Source organism: Schistocerca serialis, chromosome 9 (genome assembly GCF_023864345.2).
Source record: "Schistocerca serialis cubense isolate TAMUIC-IGC-003099 chromosome 9, iqSchSeri2.2, whole genome shotgun sequence".
NCBI lineage: Eukaryota > Metazoa > Arthropoda > Insecta > Orthoptera > Acrididae > Schistocerca > Schistocerca serialis.
The window spans coordinates 324,607,464-324,622,876 of NC_064646.1; the positions used below are offsets into that span (position 1 = coordinate 324,607,464).

The window sequence follows — 15,413 nt, forward strand, 5'->3', positions numbered from 1 at the left end:
GCTCTAGACTATTCCAAAAAGTTCTAAAAAACAATTTGGAAACGGCACATATTGCATTGTTTCGCACTCGCGCAGTAAAGTCTTAACCTATAAGTTGTGCAATGCAGTAAACATAGAGGAACAAAAAAATGGTTCAAATGGCTCTGAGCACTATGGGACTTAACTTCTGAGGTCATCAGTCCCCTAGAACTTAGAACTACTTAAACCTAACAAACCTAAGGACATCACAAACATCCATGCCCGAGGCAGGATTCGAACCTGTGACCGTAGCGGTCGCGCGGTTCCAGACTGTAGCGCCTAGAAACGCTCGGTCACTCCGGCCGGCATAGAGGAACAACTAATGGATTAAGTCTGTCCTCTTAGAGAGAGAAATTATGTTAAGTGAAGAATGGCTGTGTGAGCCAACAATTGTAGCAACGAAAAATGACGTTGTCCAACAAACGAATCAGTCTATACAGAATATCCCAGAGGAAGAAAAATTTAACTTCTAAACATCCCAGAAGCAGAATCGGATAAGTTCCGCGTATTTCAACTACTTTGCCATTCAGCTTTAAGATGCTCCAATTTCCGATAAGATTACTATCAATTAAGCAAGTGCAAACATTCCACTATTGTTGAGTGACAACACCAAAGGGGTTATCCCGGCCAAATAATGCCATACGATCATTTCATTTTTCAAAAATGATATGGTTTCTCGCACGGACAACTTCACTTAGCGTGTTAAACTTACTCGACTTTGCACCCGAAACAAAACACCAAATGTAGTTTACAGGAATATACTACAGATGGGTCGTTCGTGAACGAACGGGTCCAAAGGAACGGTTCACCAAGATGAATGGAAGGGGGCGAGGAACGAATTCTAGGAATCTCGTTCCCGCAACGGCACGTCGGGCAGTCTCGTTCCAGCCTCGGTCTGCCTCTACCGGACCCCGCGTGGCCACTCGTCGCAGTTCCACTGCTTACTGCTCCTACTTAGTTCAGTATCGAGTTGTTCGTTTCGTTCGCTGCTCACGCCCATTCTAGATCTGCTTCAAACCTTTTTTGAAATCTGGACTTCTGGTTCTTTTCGTATTCTATTCATTGTCCACGACCGGCAATTAAAATGTATTTTAGTTACATAAATTACATAAGAATGACTTGGTATGTAATACATCTTTTCAGGTAACAAAAGGGCATATCAGCTTTCTTCACTTTTTCGATAAGACATACTTATAGAAAGGCAAGATTTTTGTTATCACACATGCAGAGGAAGTCGGCACGGTACACACAATTGGCCATTTTCCGTCTTTTTTTTTATTCAAGGTAAAAGGGCATGTTCATTGTTATAGAAGGCAGAACGACTTACAACCGAATGAAGTCCGCTCTCCGTAATCGAGTGTCTGCTGACACATTTTGTAAAGAGAATACGATAAGTTCTACAATATTATTTCAGTGGTACAGGGTGGCGCACGAAAAATCTGCCCCGAGTATTACACTGCTCACTGTCGCCCACCAATCAACATCTATTGTTTCGAAGTAGTTGGTTGCATTAGCTTGTTTGTTATTTCTTTACTGCCTAGTCAGTACATGTTTATCTATTCTGCTCGTAGCGATCAACAAATCGTGCGTAATTGGCGAGCAGTCGGTACTCGCGGCCGCTTTTTCGTGCCACCTTATATTATTTCACTGCGATCAGCCACATAACGCGACAGTTGGCTAAGCGAGAGGTTTTGCAGAATCACGAAAATTACTTCTACAAGTGTGTGAGAATTCTGTAATGAATAAAAACTCTGTACTCCAGAGGTGAGGCAAATGCCCCCTCTTGGCACCTTCCATCTTCAGTCACCTATGCTACTAATTTTCAATTTGTCATAAGAACCATATACCATGCACATCTGAGTGGTGAACGAATAAAACTGATTAGTTCCCAAAAAAGAGCGATCATCGGTGAATTAGTTCCCAAGGATGAACGAGTTTGTCCATCTCTAGAATATACTTTAAACACGTCAGGCGCTATGATTAACTGCTTTTTTTTTCAATTCAAAAATAAAGAAAAATGGCGGGAAGGCGGTCCTTCTCAGCTAGAGGTATTGTCTCAATCTCTATGAGGCTCTCCGCTGATAGTGTATACAGGGAAGTCGCAACATTAGAAAGTTGCTGCGAAGTACAGGAAGGTCTGCAGAGTATCGACGCTTGGTGCAAGGACTGGCAGCTGACCCTTAACAAATTCAACATACTGTGCATAAATACGCGGCAAGAGCAGCTATCGTACTAGTACACCATAGCCGAACTGAAAGCAGACGCATCCATTAAATATCTGAGTAGGCACACAGAGTGGAACGATCACACAAAACAAATCATAGCATAGCATAGGCATACGCCAGACACGTTCACTGTAAGAATCCTTAGAAGGCGTAGCCCACCCACAAAGCTTATTGGGTTACAAAATCCTCATTCGCCAGAGACTTTAATACTGCTCATCAGTTTGGGACCCGTACCTCAAAGCACTGACAAACGAAAGATTCAAAAAAGAGAGGCGCATTACCGTGGAGATGTTCATTTAACCCCAGTGGCTGATGTGTGAAGAGGTTGTGCATCACTGTGTGCTTACTGTTAAATTTTCTAGAAGAGTCAAATAATATACTGCTTCCTCCTACATACATGGGTGAACAAATATATGAAAACACTAAAAACGCAACACACTATCGTGCCTAATACGGTAAAGGAAAACCGTTGGCATTCAAAACAGCTTCCAGTATTCTCGGAATCGATAAAGACGAGTCCTGTTTGGTTTCCATATACCATTATTCCCGCAGAATCGTGGCTAGTTCAACTGATAGCGATCACACATCCCTCTCTCCAAAGTAGACCACAAACGCTCAATAATACTGAGATATGACGTCCGTGGTGCCCCGAGGAGATGCAACCATTATCTTCATGCTCACAAAACCAGTCCTGGACGATGCGAGCTATGTCAACTGGGGACATGGCATAGTGGAACACGGAATCGACATGGGGAAAGAACAATGTACTATGGGATGGACCTGATCAGGCAAAATGGTCACATAATCCTCGGCAGTAATGCATTGCAGAGTAACTATGGGAACCATGCAATGCCACGACATGGCTGCCCAAATAATCACCGAACCTCCGCAAAGTTTCACTCTTGTTGTTGAAACAGTGTGAAACAAGACCCATTAACCACTGACATTCTTCCACTGCACCATATACCAGGTTTTATGGCTTCGGTACCACTTTTACTGTCGCGGGAATCAGCGTCAATTACGAGTTTTTGGAATTCCAGCTAGCCCTGAATTCTAACCTTATGGGGTTCCGTTCGTGTTGTTTTGGTGCTGACAAGATTCGCGAGTGCAATATTATGTTCTGCAGTGACTTTTGCCACTGGCGTCCTCTTATTTTCGTCACAACCCTCTTCAATGACCGTCCGTCACGAACACTCAACACGCGCACTTTAGTCCGTTTTGTGACTTACCGGATGATGATTTTCTACTTTCGGTACAAATCTTTGATACGGTGCCTCCAGAAACAACAAACACTTCGGCTAGCTTCGTTACGGAAGCACCCATCATACGAGCACCAGCAATACGCCCCACGTACAAATTCACTTACCTCCGATATTATGCACTCACAACTACGCATAAAACACTACTGACCTCGACTGACACTTTCAGCATATTGAGGGCATTGCACAGGTGCTGTTCGTCTCCAAATAGCACAGCCACCTGCAGGCTTGGCTTGCATCTGGATTTATGTTGAAGCATATATTTCTAGCGGTGTTCTCTCATTTTTGTCCAATCCCAGCATATCTCACGAAAGGGGCTTCAAGGCAAAGATTAGACACATTCAGCCCACATGGAAGGTAACGAGCATCGTTCTTCCCGTGCACAATCCGAGACGAAGTGGAAGAGCGGGGGTGGCACTGGTACTCTCAGTACCCTCCGCTACACACCGTATAGTGGCTTGAGGAGAATACACATAGATGAAGGGTGTATAATGGCGAACCTCCACCCCCTCAAATACGGCATCCAGTTTTTTATTGTATGCCCTGTGTAACACAAAGCGGAAGACGATGGAAAGGGAGAGGGGGAGGGAACCACCAGTTGCACGACAACAACAACATGTATGTTTCGACTTAAAACCCACCAGGTATTTGAAGAGGCGTTGGGACAACTTTTTAAGAAAAAAGTTGTTTTACCCGTAGTTATGATTTAGCAATCTTGCCGATTATTGGAATGACATCCGTGACAAATATTCCCGTTTACACAGTCAACAGCTGATTTCCCAGCGGCTGAAAACCGTCTAACCTGCTTAGGTTCCACATCTGCAAAACACTCATTCAAATTTTCATTCATACATTTTCCAACATGCGACTGATGCTTTGTCCGGCAGGTCCGTAACACGTCGCAAGGAAATTATCTTTTTGCTTCCTATCCTTTATACAAAACATTTTCGCAATCTATACATACGGCTACCGCCTTTTCCTGTATACACAGAGTTGGAAACTTATCTTTCTTAACAAAACAGAATTAATCTTCTCAAATGGCTTCTGATAACTGTTGAAAGCAGATTTCCCATACTCTTCCATTCCGACCAACATCTTTCCACTGCAGCAGCACTGTCCCACGTTGCACTCGTCACAAATCAAAACGGACCAAAAGACCGACAACAAGAACTCTTACTGCACCTTTCGCTAGCAACGCTCTACCACCTGAGCGGATCGACACACTTCAAGCCACCGTAACACTCCGTCGTCCATGACGCGTCCTCACGGGTAAAGCTCTAGACATCCCCAGACTGGCACACAATTTTCAGTGGTTATAAAAAGTGTTTCAAAACCTAGTTGTAGATGCACCAGATTCGCTAAAAGGAAGGTTAATTCATATAAAGAATAAGTTGCCATTTAAATACTCGTCCTACCGAGTCTAATAAGGCATTGTCAGCAACAGCATGAATAGAAAATATACATCATCCGAAGAACAGTTGCGCGATTTGTCCCAGTTACGTTTATGCCGTGCGAGCGAGATTCGTCGACTCGCTCTGCTGTCTCTAATGGTAGACGTTACACGAAAGACGTCAAACAAAGGCTTACTCTACTCCGAGAGCGTCTCGTTCCAACACAGTTGTCGCATGATTACGTTAACTGTAATAATACGAAGCTGACATGTAGACTTACCAGACGTGAATAGAATACGGCGAGATACAACGCTGCTGATACATTACGGTTGAACGTTCAGTTTAGGGTAAGCCCAGAAGAAAATCAGACTCGCCCAGTTGTAACAGCAGCTCATTATGAAGGTCAGAAATGCGCATAACCACATTCTGGACTTCTTGTGATAGTTTCAACAACTGTTCGTATTTGCAGTTGTGGGCGTCTAATATAGCGGCTATAAGGTAAATACAGTATGTTCATCTTGAAAAATCTACAACTGTACTCCGCAAGCAACCTTGTGGTGTGTGGCGGAGGATACTGTTGGTTCCCTACGCGATTATCTCCGCCCCCATCCCCAACCCTTCTTCCATTCGCGAATGGAACGTGGGATGAATGATTGTCGGTAAACCTCCGGATTAGCACGAATTCCTCGAATTTTCTCGTTGTGGTCTTCCGCGAGACATATGTTGGCGTGAATAACACGTTGCCCGACTCTTCCAGGAAAGGTGTTTTCTCGCAGTTTTTTGTAGCGCCTGCCACCGGAGTTTACTGCGCATTTCCGGTAAACGATCCGTGACGGAATTAATGTGCTATATGGGACTCTCTTTGGAAGCACTTTAAATAATGTTCTCCAAATGTGACTAGCAGTTGTTCCCGCAGCCACAAAAATTGAGGTTTTTTAGTGCCATAATATTCATACGCAGTGAACGAAGTACCTGCACACTCCTTTCCTGACTCTCCTGCTTCGAGAGTAATTCGAGAAAAAAATTCAAAATTGTGGTGTGGAATAGAGACCTACAACTTAAAAGAACAATAGCCACCGAAAATAGGTCTGACAAAAGTGCGAACTAGCTGTTCTCAGAGGTATACATTGTCAAATTTATGTGGAATAGTCTTCAAGATATATCTGCAGCATGAGAGTTAATTTTGCATGAGCACATCCAATGTCATACTATCAGTATCTATGTAATTGTCACGGAGGAAATTGTTACACATATTTTTCATATTCTATGGTGTAATCACCTTATACTTGAACATGTTTTCCACATTTCATGCCACTAACACACAGCTACAGCCATTGCAATGCCTACCAATAGTAAAAGCCGAAGCCTGGGCAGACATAATTGACCCTGTGATCACTACATCCCCCGAACCAAGAATTCTGAGTGTATCTCACATAGAAGTACTTACTGGAAGTCAACGAAGATGCTTCACAAATAATGGAGAAGGAATTCACAATTGTCACACATTTATATTCTGTGTTCCTGATAGGAGAAAGCCAGTGATTAGTCCCAAAATACACTGCCTGACGAAAGAAGTGAAGCATGAGAAAGACAGGATCTGATGTCAATGTACATTCATGCACATATACACCATCGACGGTTATGTACATGACTGCAGCTGCAATTCTCTGACAGATACAAGGCCATCAGAATGCACCATTTCTTTCAAGTTTAACATTATCAGGTCTGACAGGTTATATAAGGAGTGTGGACAGTGTCAGACATTGGGTGACCATTGGAGGATATGGGGATGGCGTGTGCACTTGTGTGACAACATTATCAGCACAGGACAATTTGAAAGATACATCATGAAGTACCTGTATTTTGCTGGCTAGTCGAATCAGGTAAGTGCCTGGGAATGTCATCATCAAAGTTCTGATCAACCACATCTGACAATCATTTTGGAAGATTGCCATACTGCGCTCCAAGCACATTGTAACCCCTTCATATCTGCACCTTCCATGTGAGAACATTTTGTGTTGATGACTAGCAGCACTGGACTACCAGAATATAGTCCCGTGCATATGCCAACATCGCAATACGAATAGCTGCATTGGGAGTGGTGCAGTGATTGGATACATAAACTGCTGATGAAAGGTGTCACATTGTATTCCACGGTGAATTGCTGTTTTGCACTAGCACAAATGACCACAATTAGGAAGTATGATGGCGGCCTGGGGAGACGTCCCATTCTTATTCCTCAACAGTTTTGGAGAGACAGGTGTTACAACTGGTATCATAATGTGGGGAACCATCAGGTATGACTTCAGGTCAAATCTGGTGGTGATTGAAATCTGACAACACAATAGTACATCATGGATATCCTACATCCTCTGTACCTCTTTTGCGATGGTATCACAGTGCCATTTTTGAACAGGACAATGCTGGTTCGTAGATGACATCTCTCTATGAACTGTCCGCGAAAAATAGATCTGGTGAATGTGGTGGCTAGGGAGGATGTGACAACTCACAGTCGTGCTCAAAAAAATCAGTCCTAAATGATTAAAGCTGTGTGAAATGCGCCGCTGTTGTCTTGAAACACAGCATCACCATTGGGGAACAACCACTCTACCATAATCCTTGGCAGTAATGTGATCATGCAGAGTAACCTTGAGGTCCATAGAATACAATGACCAGTCTGCCCAAATCAGCACTGAACCCTCACCATGTTTCAGTCTTGGCAGCAAGCACAGACTTTGGACAGTGTGCACCAGGTGTAAACTCTCACAGAAAAGGGACACTGTGTGAAACCACACTCATGCAACCACATTACTTTCTTCCACAGCTCTACAGTCCAGGTTTTTTGCTTTCGGCACCATGTTTTCCAGTTAGAAGGATTTGCATAAATGATGTGTGGTTTTGGAATTTCAGCTAACTCTGCAATTTTAAGCTTACACAGCTCCCTTCCTATTATTTTGCTGATGAAATGGTTTGTGAGTGCAACATTCAGTTCTGCAGTGATCTTTGCAGCTGCATTACTCTTATTTTAGTCACTATCCTACACACACACACACACACACACACACACACACACACACACACAAACACACACACTTATCATTGCTGCGACTTTGTGGGTTATTGGTTATGGAAGCACCCACAATTCGCGCACCAACAATTTGCCTACATTTAAACTCACTTAGCTCGGATGTAAGGCATTCACAACCACAGAGAACAGTGTTCTGATCACGACTGCCGCTTGCATATTATTCTTTGAGCACATTGCGCATGTGCTGTTCATTGTGAAATGTAACAATATAACCTGCAAGTCTGGCTGGTATCTGCATTTATGTTCAAGCACTAATTTCTTGTAGTGTTTCCATAATTTGTCCAACCCCTGTACAACACAGTATGACAAATATGTAACTAAATTTGTTGGCGATCTGGGAGGCGACAATGTGCAACAATGGTTCTAACCAAGCTACGTATCCAGTTGAACTGAGCTTGGAGGACTGATATGGGTGTGCCATTCTAAGCTGCTTGAATTATAGGCCAGAGTACAACCCTTGTGGGCAGTAAGTAGTGACATGCCAGAATCTCAGCAATCCATGATGAAATGTTTTCAATAGGCCTCTGCAGAAAGTGCTGGCCAGGACAATATTCTCACAGCTTCTGTATCACAGCATGTCAAGCCTGCACTGGTAACATGTGGTCTTACATTATCTTGTTGGATGATATTTTACAGCCAGTGCCCTTAAGATGGCTGAAATTTAACGCCTGCAGTCTGAATTACTGGTTATATGAACCAGAGCTGATCATGTTGCATACTCAATGCCCCCCATACCATCACACTTTATGATGACCAATCTCATTTGGCAATGTCTATTCTCCTGAAAGCCTCCACAGGTGGATACATCCATCATGATGCTGTAAGCACAAATGGGCCCTGTTTGAAAAGATGACATGTTGCTGCACTTGGGCCCAGTGTGTTGCTGGATGCACCACAGTTGACTGCTACCACACCAAGCAAAGTCACAATAATGGCCATCACACTGAGAGACCATGGCATTTCAGACGTCTTCACACTGTTTATATGGATCCTTTTTTTGCTGTAAACAAGCCCATTTCCTAATTCCAGGCATGTGGTGTGGCTGTACAATCCTGTAGAGCCATGTAAACAATATATGTCTTCATAGGCCCTAGCTGTAAAGGAGTTATTGAGATACTGCATGTCACACTCTGTGGATGGCCTTCCTGAATCCAACCATTTCAGATTTGCAAAGTAATTGTCAGACCCTGACAAACACAAGAGCAGCAGTATGACAAACCAGTCTCCATAGGCCATAGTTCTGCAGCTGCCAAATGTGACCAAGTCGGTAAATGTTTCTCCTTATTACAGAAGCCATAACACCATCTTCTCGTGAACAATGAATATTTGAATGTGAGTTCTATTACACTTCATACCCAAACCAGTATTCTATTTTCTACCAATTTGTTGTTTGTTGCAAGGCAACTTCATTATACTGATATTTTAATAGCCAGAGTGTATTTCAGCTCCAGAAGTTAAGTACCAGCCAGCAATTCTCTTGCAAAATGTTATAGCTTTCTACTATAACTTTTCCTTCTCTCACATTTAATTCACAGATCTATGCTGCAATGCCACCATAACCGAGAGGTAATATAGTGGTAAATCTATTGTACGGCACTTTCTAAGAGTACAGGTGGTGGTGGTGGTGGTGGTGGTGGTGGTGGTGTAGGAATGTACCCACAACAGAAACTACATACAATATCGTGATCTCAAATAGGCACAACTATTTGAATGTTGAAATCTACATTAGGTACTGACAAGAAGAAAAAATAATCTCCGAGTGAACTAATTCCTATCTACTACTATTTTGCACCTACACTTTATTTGTGCACTTTCTGTCTCCCTCCACTGAGTTCAAGTTACTTTTAGTTTCTTATCAGTAAAGAAGAAATCTAACCACACTGCTTCCAGTCCACTATTACTTCCAGTTTCTTTGCAGAACTTTTCATCACTTAACAAGGTGTTCTTGGTTGATTTCTTGACACTGTCTACATCAACACACACTTGGAAATCAGGCGATTTTTAATACTTCTGACATATTCTGACTGACTAATTACCACTCTCCTAAAAAATTCAGCAGTAACTGTTCACATTTAGAATGAATATTAAATTAAGCATGCAACTGAAGAATGAGATATCTGTAACAATGTAACGTCTTCCTCCTGCATATGAGAGTTAACATCTGAATCCATAAAAAGTAAGAAATCAAGCAAACGGAAAAGCAGTTTTGACGTAAACAAAAGCCATGAGAATGACAAAATAAGGGTGAAATTATCAACTGCGGGAACAAAATGGGACAAAACATGGATTGCTCAGTAATAACCCGTTTAAAGATGATCAGATTCATTGTTAGACAGCTTAAAAGATTGGAATCAGTAAACCATTATTAAAAAAATTTGCTCTGGTCTGTTGTTTAAAAAACATTGTAATTAAGTCTTCCCCTGCACTTAGGATACCCTATATTTACTGGGTATTAGGCTGAGCCAAGCTACCCCCACAGGACCCCACAATTATAATTTGGAAAAAAGTTTGTTTAGTATTTCAAGAAAGATACATGGATCTCAGAAAATTCTCAGTATTTTGTAATATGAAGTGAAAAAGAGAGTACACCTACTCTGAATAAAAAATGAAAATTCTGTTAATGAGTTTTAGATATGAAAATATCTAATAAATGTTTGATATGGCTCACAGAAAAATCAGTATAATAGTCCAATTCCCATTCATCATGATATACCACTCTAATGGATGTTTGTTAAAAGGTTCCACAGAATAAATATAGGAGTTAAGTAAAATTCTATGAACTAAACAAACATCATAACCAAACCATGACCAACTCTTTGTTGATTAGTAGCCTGAGTTTACAATTTAAAGCAAATAGCATTTTTTTGTTACAAACTACATGACTGAAAGGGGTAGAATTTGTTTATGGCAATAACTGTTCTTCAAGTGAATATAATACGAAGTTTGTGTCAATATTTACAGGTCCAAACTTTTAGAGATGCACAAATGTTCTCCCATATAGGTCCATATATGGAGGACAGAAGTACCCAATGCCTCGGTTCTAAAATTATGGCAATTGTCTCAAGACTAATACTATTTATCAATGCAAAATCTCTCATAATAGTGAGTGTAATAGGCAGGTAAATAAACAAAACAATGTGGTGATAAATTCCAATAACATGCAATCAAAAATCACGCCTCATTTGAAGACAACTAAATTAACCAAATAAGACACCATCAGGAACCTACATCAATATTTCTACAGCTATATTTCTGTAATAGCAAAAATTTATATGCGGGAATTTCAGTCTATCATGTTGTCAACTACAAAGTAATATATAAGACAACAACAACTCAGCTCATCCCCCCCCCCCCCCCCCCAAATTATTCTTTGTGGCTGTCTCACTGTTTTGCACTGAATTACATAACTTAACAACACTGCCACAGCACTGGTATGCTTAAGAAATGTAACAGTAAACCACTATAATCTGATAAGTCATATGTGTGGAGTGTAGTAGACTGATATGGGATTCCACAGATTTATGCTACAATTGTAATTACATAATACCTCTGTGGAGGTAATACTCTAAGGCAAAGCTATGAATCTAATAATAAAATGACTTACCATACGAAAGCGCTGGCAGGTCGATAGAAACACAAACAGACACATACATACACACAAAATTCAAGCTTTTGCAACAAACTGTTGCCTCATCAGGAAAGAGGGAAGGAGAGGGAAAGACGAAAGGAAGTGGGTTTTAAGGGAGAGGGTCATTCCAATCCCGGGAGCGGAAAGACTTACCTTAGGGGGGAAAAAGGACAGGTATACACTCGCGCGCGCGCACACACACACACACACACACACACACACACACACACACACACACACACACACACACACACACACACACAGACATATCTAAAGACCCTCTCCCTTAAAACCCACTCCCTTTCGTCTTTCCCTCTCCTTCCCTCTTTCCTGATGAGGCAACAGTTTGTTGCGAAAGCTTGAATTTTGTGTGTATGTATGTGTCTGTTTGTGTTTCTATCGACCTGCCAGCGCTTTCGTATGGTAAGTCACACCTTTGTGTTTCTATCGACCTGCCAGCACTTTCGTATGGTAAGTCACACCATCTTTGTTTTTAAATATATTTTTCCCGCGTGGAATGTTTCCCTCTATTATATTAATAATAAAATGAATTATGTAGGTGCTGCAGTACCAGTAAAATCCAGATTACATGTATTAATTTTTGCTCAGACACAATGTGATCACTATTCAAGTACCTTCCACTGTGCTAAGGTCATTTCCTGAAATGTTCTGAACAACCAACAGATTTTCCTTTTATTGCATTCTTTTACTAATAAATTTATTCCTTCCTTAAGAAATTTAATTTTGTATTACAGAAATAATAAATAAGGTCCCAACCAAAAAAATTATGAGAAAATAGTTCTGGCGAAATTATAGTAGCAATTATAAAGTACAGAATGTCAAATCAAACCCCTCTTAGCCATCTACGTTCCATACTGTCAATTTATTAGGCGACCAGTTTTGCGATACATTACGCCAACTTCAGGCCCCATGATGACATGTAAGAAGATTCTGACTTCAGTTCTGGTTGAAATAGGGACCAGCATTCAAAGATTGGTGTCTGTAGATTTCTGCTTGATACAGCAATGACTTCAAACATCATCTGCTGACAGTGAGCAGATGATCATTGAAGTGATCATTGTATCAAGCAGAAATCTACAGACATCAGTCTTTGAATGCTGGTCCCTATTTTGACCGGAACTGAAGACGGAGTTTTCTTACACATCGGTCAGGGGCTTCAGGATGGCATAATATATCACCTCAACTGGCAGTCCAGTAAAATAACAGTTCAGAAATTAGACAGCTGAAAGGGGTTTGATTTGACATTCTGTACTGAGTTTCCAAGTCCTGCAAACATCTCTGAAAAGATGGACATACAGAGGTAATAATAAAGTCTTCAGCCACACACAATTATAATGCAACACTTGTTAAGAAATGGCAGAAAACTGAAATAAAGATTTCTTTTTAAATGACCGAATCCTATTCATTCCAATAAAATGACAACACAAATACACTTAAAGTGCCAACCAGAAGCAGATGTAGAACACCACAGGATGCTAGACAAGTAACTACCACACCCTTATTTAACATACTTTTACATGTTAGGCAAGAATAATAATTGAAGCATAGTTATTGTGAACAGATGTTTAATGGTAGACATTGTTAGAAGCCACTGCCAAGTCAAAACTTGCTCACTTTTTTTTTTTCACAACTTAACTAAATGATATTTAGCAAAACCCAGAGCTCACTTACCAAAGAGGGAACAAAGAAACTTAAACCTCATGACAGAAATTCTGTATATTTAACAAACTCTCTACGATGAACTAGAGCTCTGGATGAATCAGAAAGAAACAATGAAAATCCAAGAGCTTTACCCTACACCAGTCATTGCAATGACCCACTGTTTTATAAGGCTCCCTTCAAATTTTATACTAGCACAATATTTCCCCTGATAAAACCAGGCAAAAACGGAAGCCAATTTATAATGTCTAGTTTGAAAACGAGATCAAAACTTGAAACTCACGAGTTATTTTTATTTATTTACACTGAGGGAGAAATAGATTGCCAGCATTCTCAGACAATGACTTCTTTTCGAGGAGTTGACAATAATGAGTTCAAATTCTCTTACCTTGCTAAGTGGTATATCTTGTAGGTGTATTGTCCTTTGCTATATTTTCCTCCTAGTAGCGGATGGTCATCAAATGGTTCATTCTTTAGCACCTCAATTCCTTCACCACCACCTGTTTCATTTTTACTTGCCTCTGCTACCGAATATAATTGCGCAACTTGATACTGCAAAAATTACATAAACAAATAAGACGAAGGAAACAAACGGGCAATTCACAAAACAGAGAGCAGAATGTTTATGTACTTACCTCCTCAACAGTAAGAGGGAGTGTGACACGGCTGCAAAAATAAAACAAGAACGAAATGTCAGTTCGGTCCCAGTTCTATTAAATCACAGCACAAGAAAAGAGTTATTGCCTGACTCAAGCAAAATAAAATTTTCGAACATATCAAAGAGGAACGTCACTGGACATATAGGTCACCTTACAAAACGAAGATTATAAAATGAGTAAATAATTCGTCGAATCGAACCCACGCAAATCTGTACAATATACCTTTTTGGTCCAGACAACACTTGCCATTGAATTAACTAAAACTGCTTACACAAGAACATTGCTGTTGAATAGTAATTTCACTTGGTTCACACGGAATACTGAAAGTGAACACAATCTACACTCACATAGAAACATTGGTTTGCTACTTTGTGAAAGAAATGCAATAAACCGTTCGGTTGCTGCACCACATTACGGAAGTAAACGATAAATATTTAGTCTTTTATTTCAATGAACAAAGAACACTATTCACAAAAGAAATAGACAGTTACACTTTAAATTTTAATGATACTGACATTACTTCTTAACCTATAAATGCCGGGGTATTTACTCTTGCGCTGGAACTATGAACATGATACGAACTTAATGTGGTACGAACACTGTATTTTATACTTTCTTCATAAGGAGACATTTTGGAAAATTATTGCTTCTAGTAACGCCAGATGCAAATAAGATTCAGCAAGTCTCCCAGAGCGTCTGAGATGTCTGCTTTCTCATGACAGTACATACATTACGTACTATTTGCAATAAGCACTATGTTCATAATACTATGTAAAGGATTTACAAACACGCAAAAGTATCAAAATACATAGTTTCTGTTACATAATACTTACTATTCCTTGATCAGCATCTTAAAGTTTCATACACATGGGGTGGACAGGCAGTACTACAACTGACGTAAGAAATGCGTCACTTTCAGCGCCGGAAGTTACGTCTAGGCTGAACGTCGAACAGATGAAAGACGGAACGCGAAACAGTGATTCACTTCAATAGCTGTCACTATGAACAATGTTAGTATTTAGAAATTCGTTGTTGAAAGCCTATGTTCTTGAATGATTAAGTTGTTGTTCTGAAAATTATACGGTATAATTATGATGCACCTCACTCACAGCTACACTCGCACTGAGCGCAGGGCTCTCGAGCACAGCGTTTTAAGTGGCGATAAAAAATAAAAGTCGCACCATCATTGCCGTCAAGCGTAAAACAACCAATACCAGCGCCGGAATATGATATTTCGTCAAAGATGGGCGTTCTCCACACTGCTAACCACAAAAACACTGCGTAAGCTGAACGCATCGACACTCTCCACAGGAAAATTTGTTGTAACACACAACCTTTAAAAGACTCGGCCGAGGAAAATAAAAAAGCGATTCAGAGAGAAAAAACCGCTAAACACTGTGATCCGTTCATATTTACTTACTTAGACGTAAAACTTATAAAAAGTTTTAAAGACACTTTTAATTCA

General features: G+C 40.6%; 1 protein-coding gene across 2 annotated transcripts in view; it reads right to left on the bottom strand.

Moving 5' to 3' along the window:
- LOC126418773 (phosphatidylinositol transfer protein alpha isoform) overlaps window positions 1-15,078 on the bottom strand; it is a 202,751-nt gene extending 187,673 nt beyond the window's left edge. The window contains exons 1-3 of one of the 2 annotated variants that reach the window (XM_050085701.1): window positions 14,782-15,078; window positions 13,925-13,955; window positions 13,678-13,841 (exon numbers count right to left, since the gene is read on the bottom strand). In XM_050085701.1, coding sequence (XP_049941658.1) covers window positions 13,678-13,841; window positions 13,925-13,955; window positions 14,782-14,798 — 212 coding nt within the window. In that variant the 5' untranslated portion in view covers window positions 14,799-15,078. The remainder of the gene's footprint in view (window positions 1-13,677; window positions 13,842-13,924; window positions 13,956-14,781) is intronic. The other variant, XM_050085700.1, reaches the window with a different exon arrangement.
- Between the last annotated feature and the right edge of the window lie 335 nt (window positions 15,079-15,413).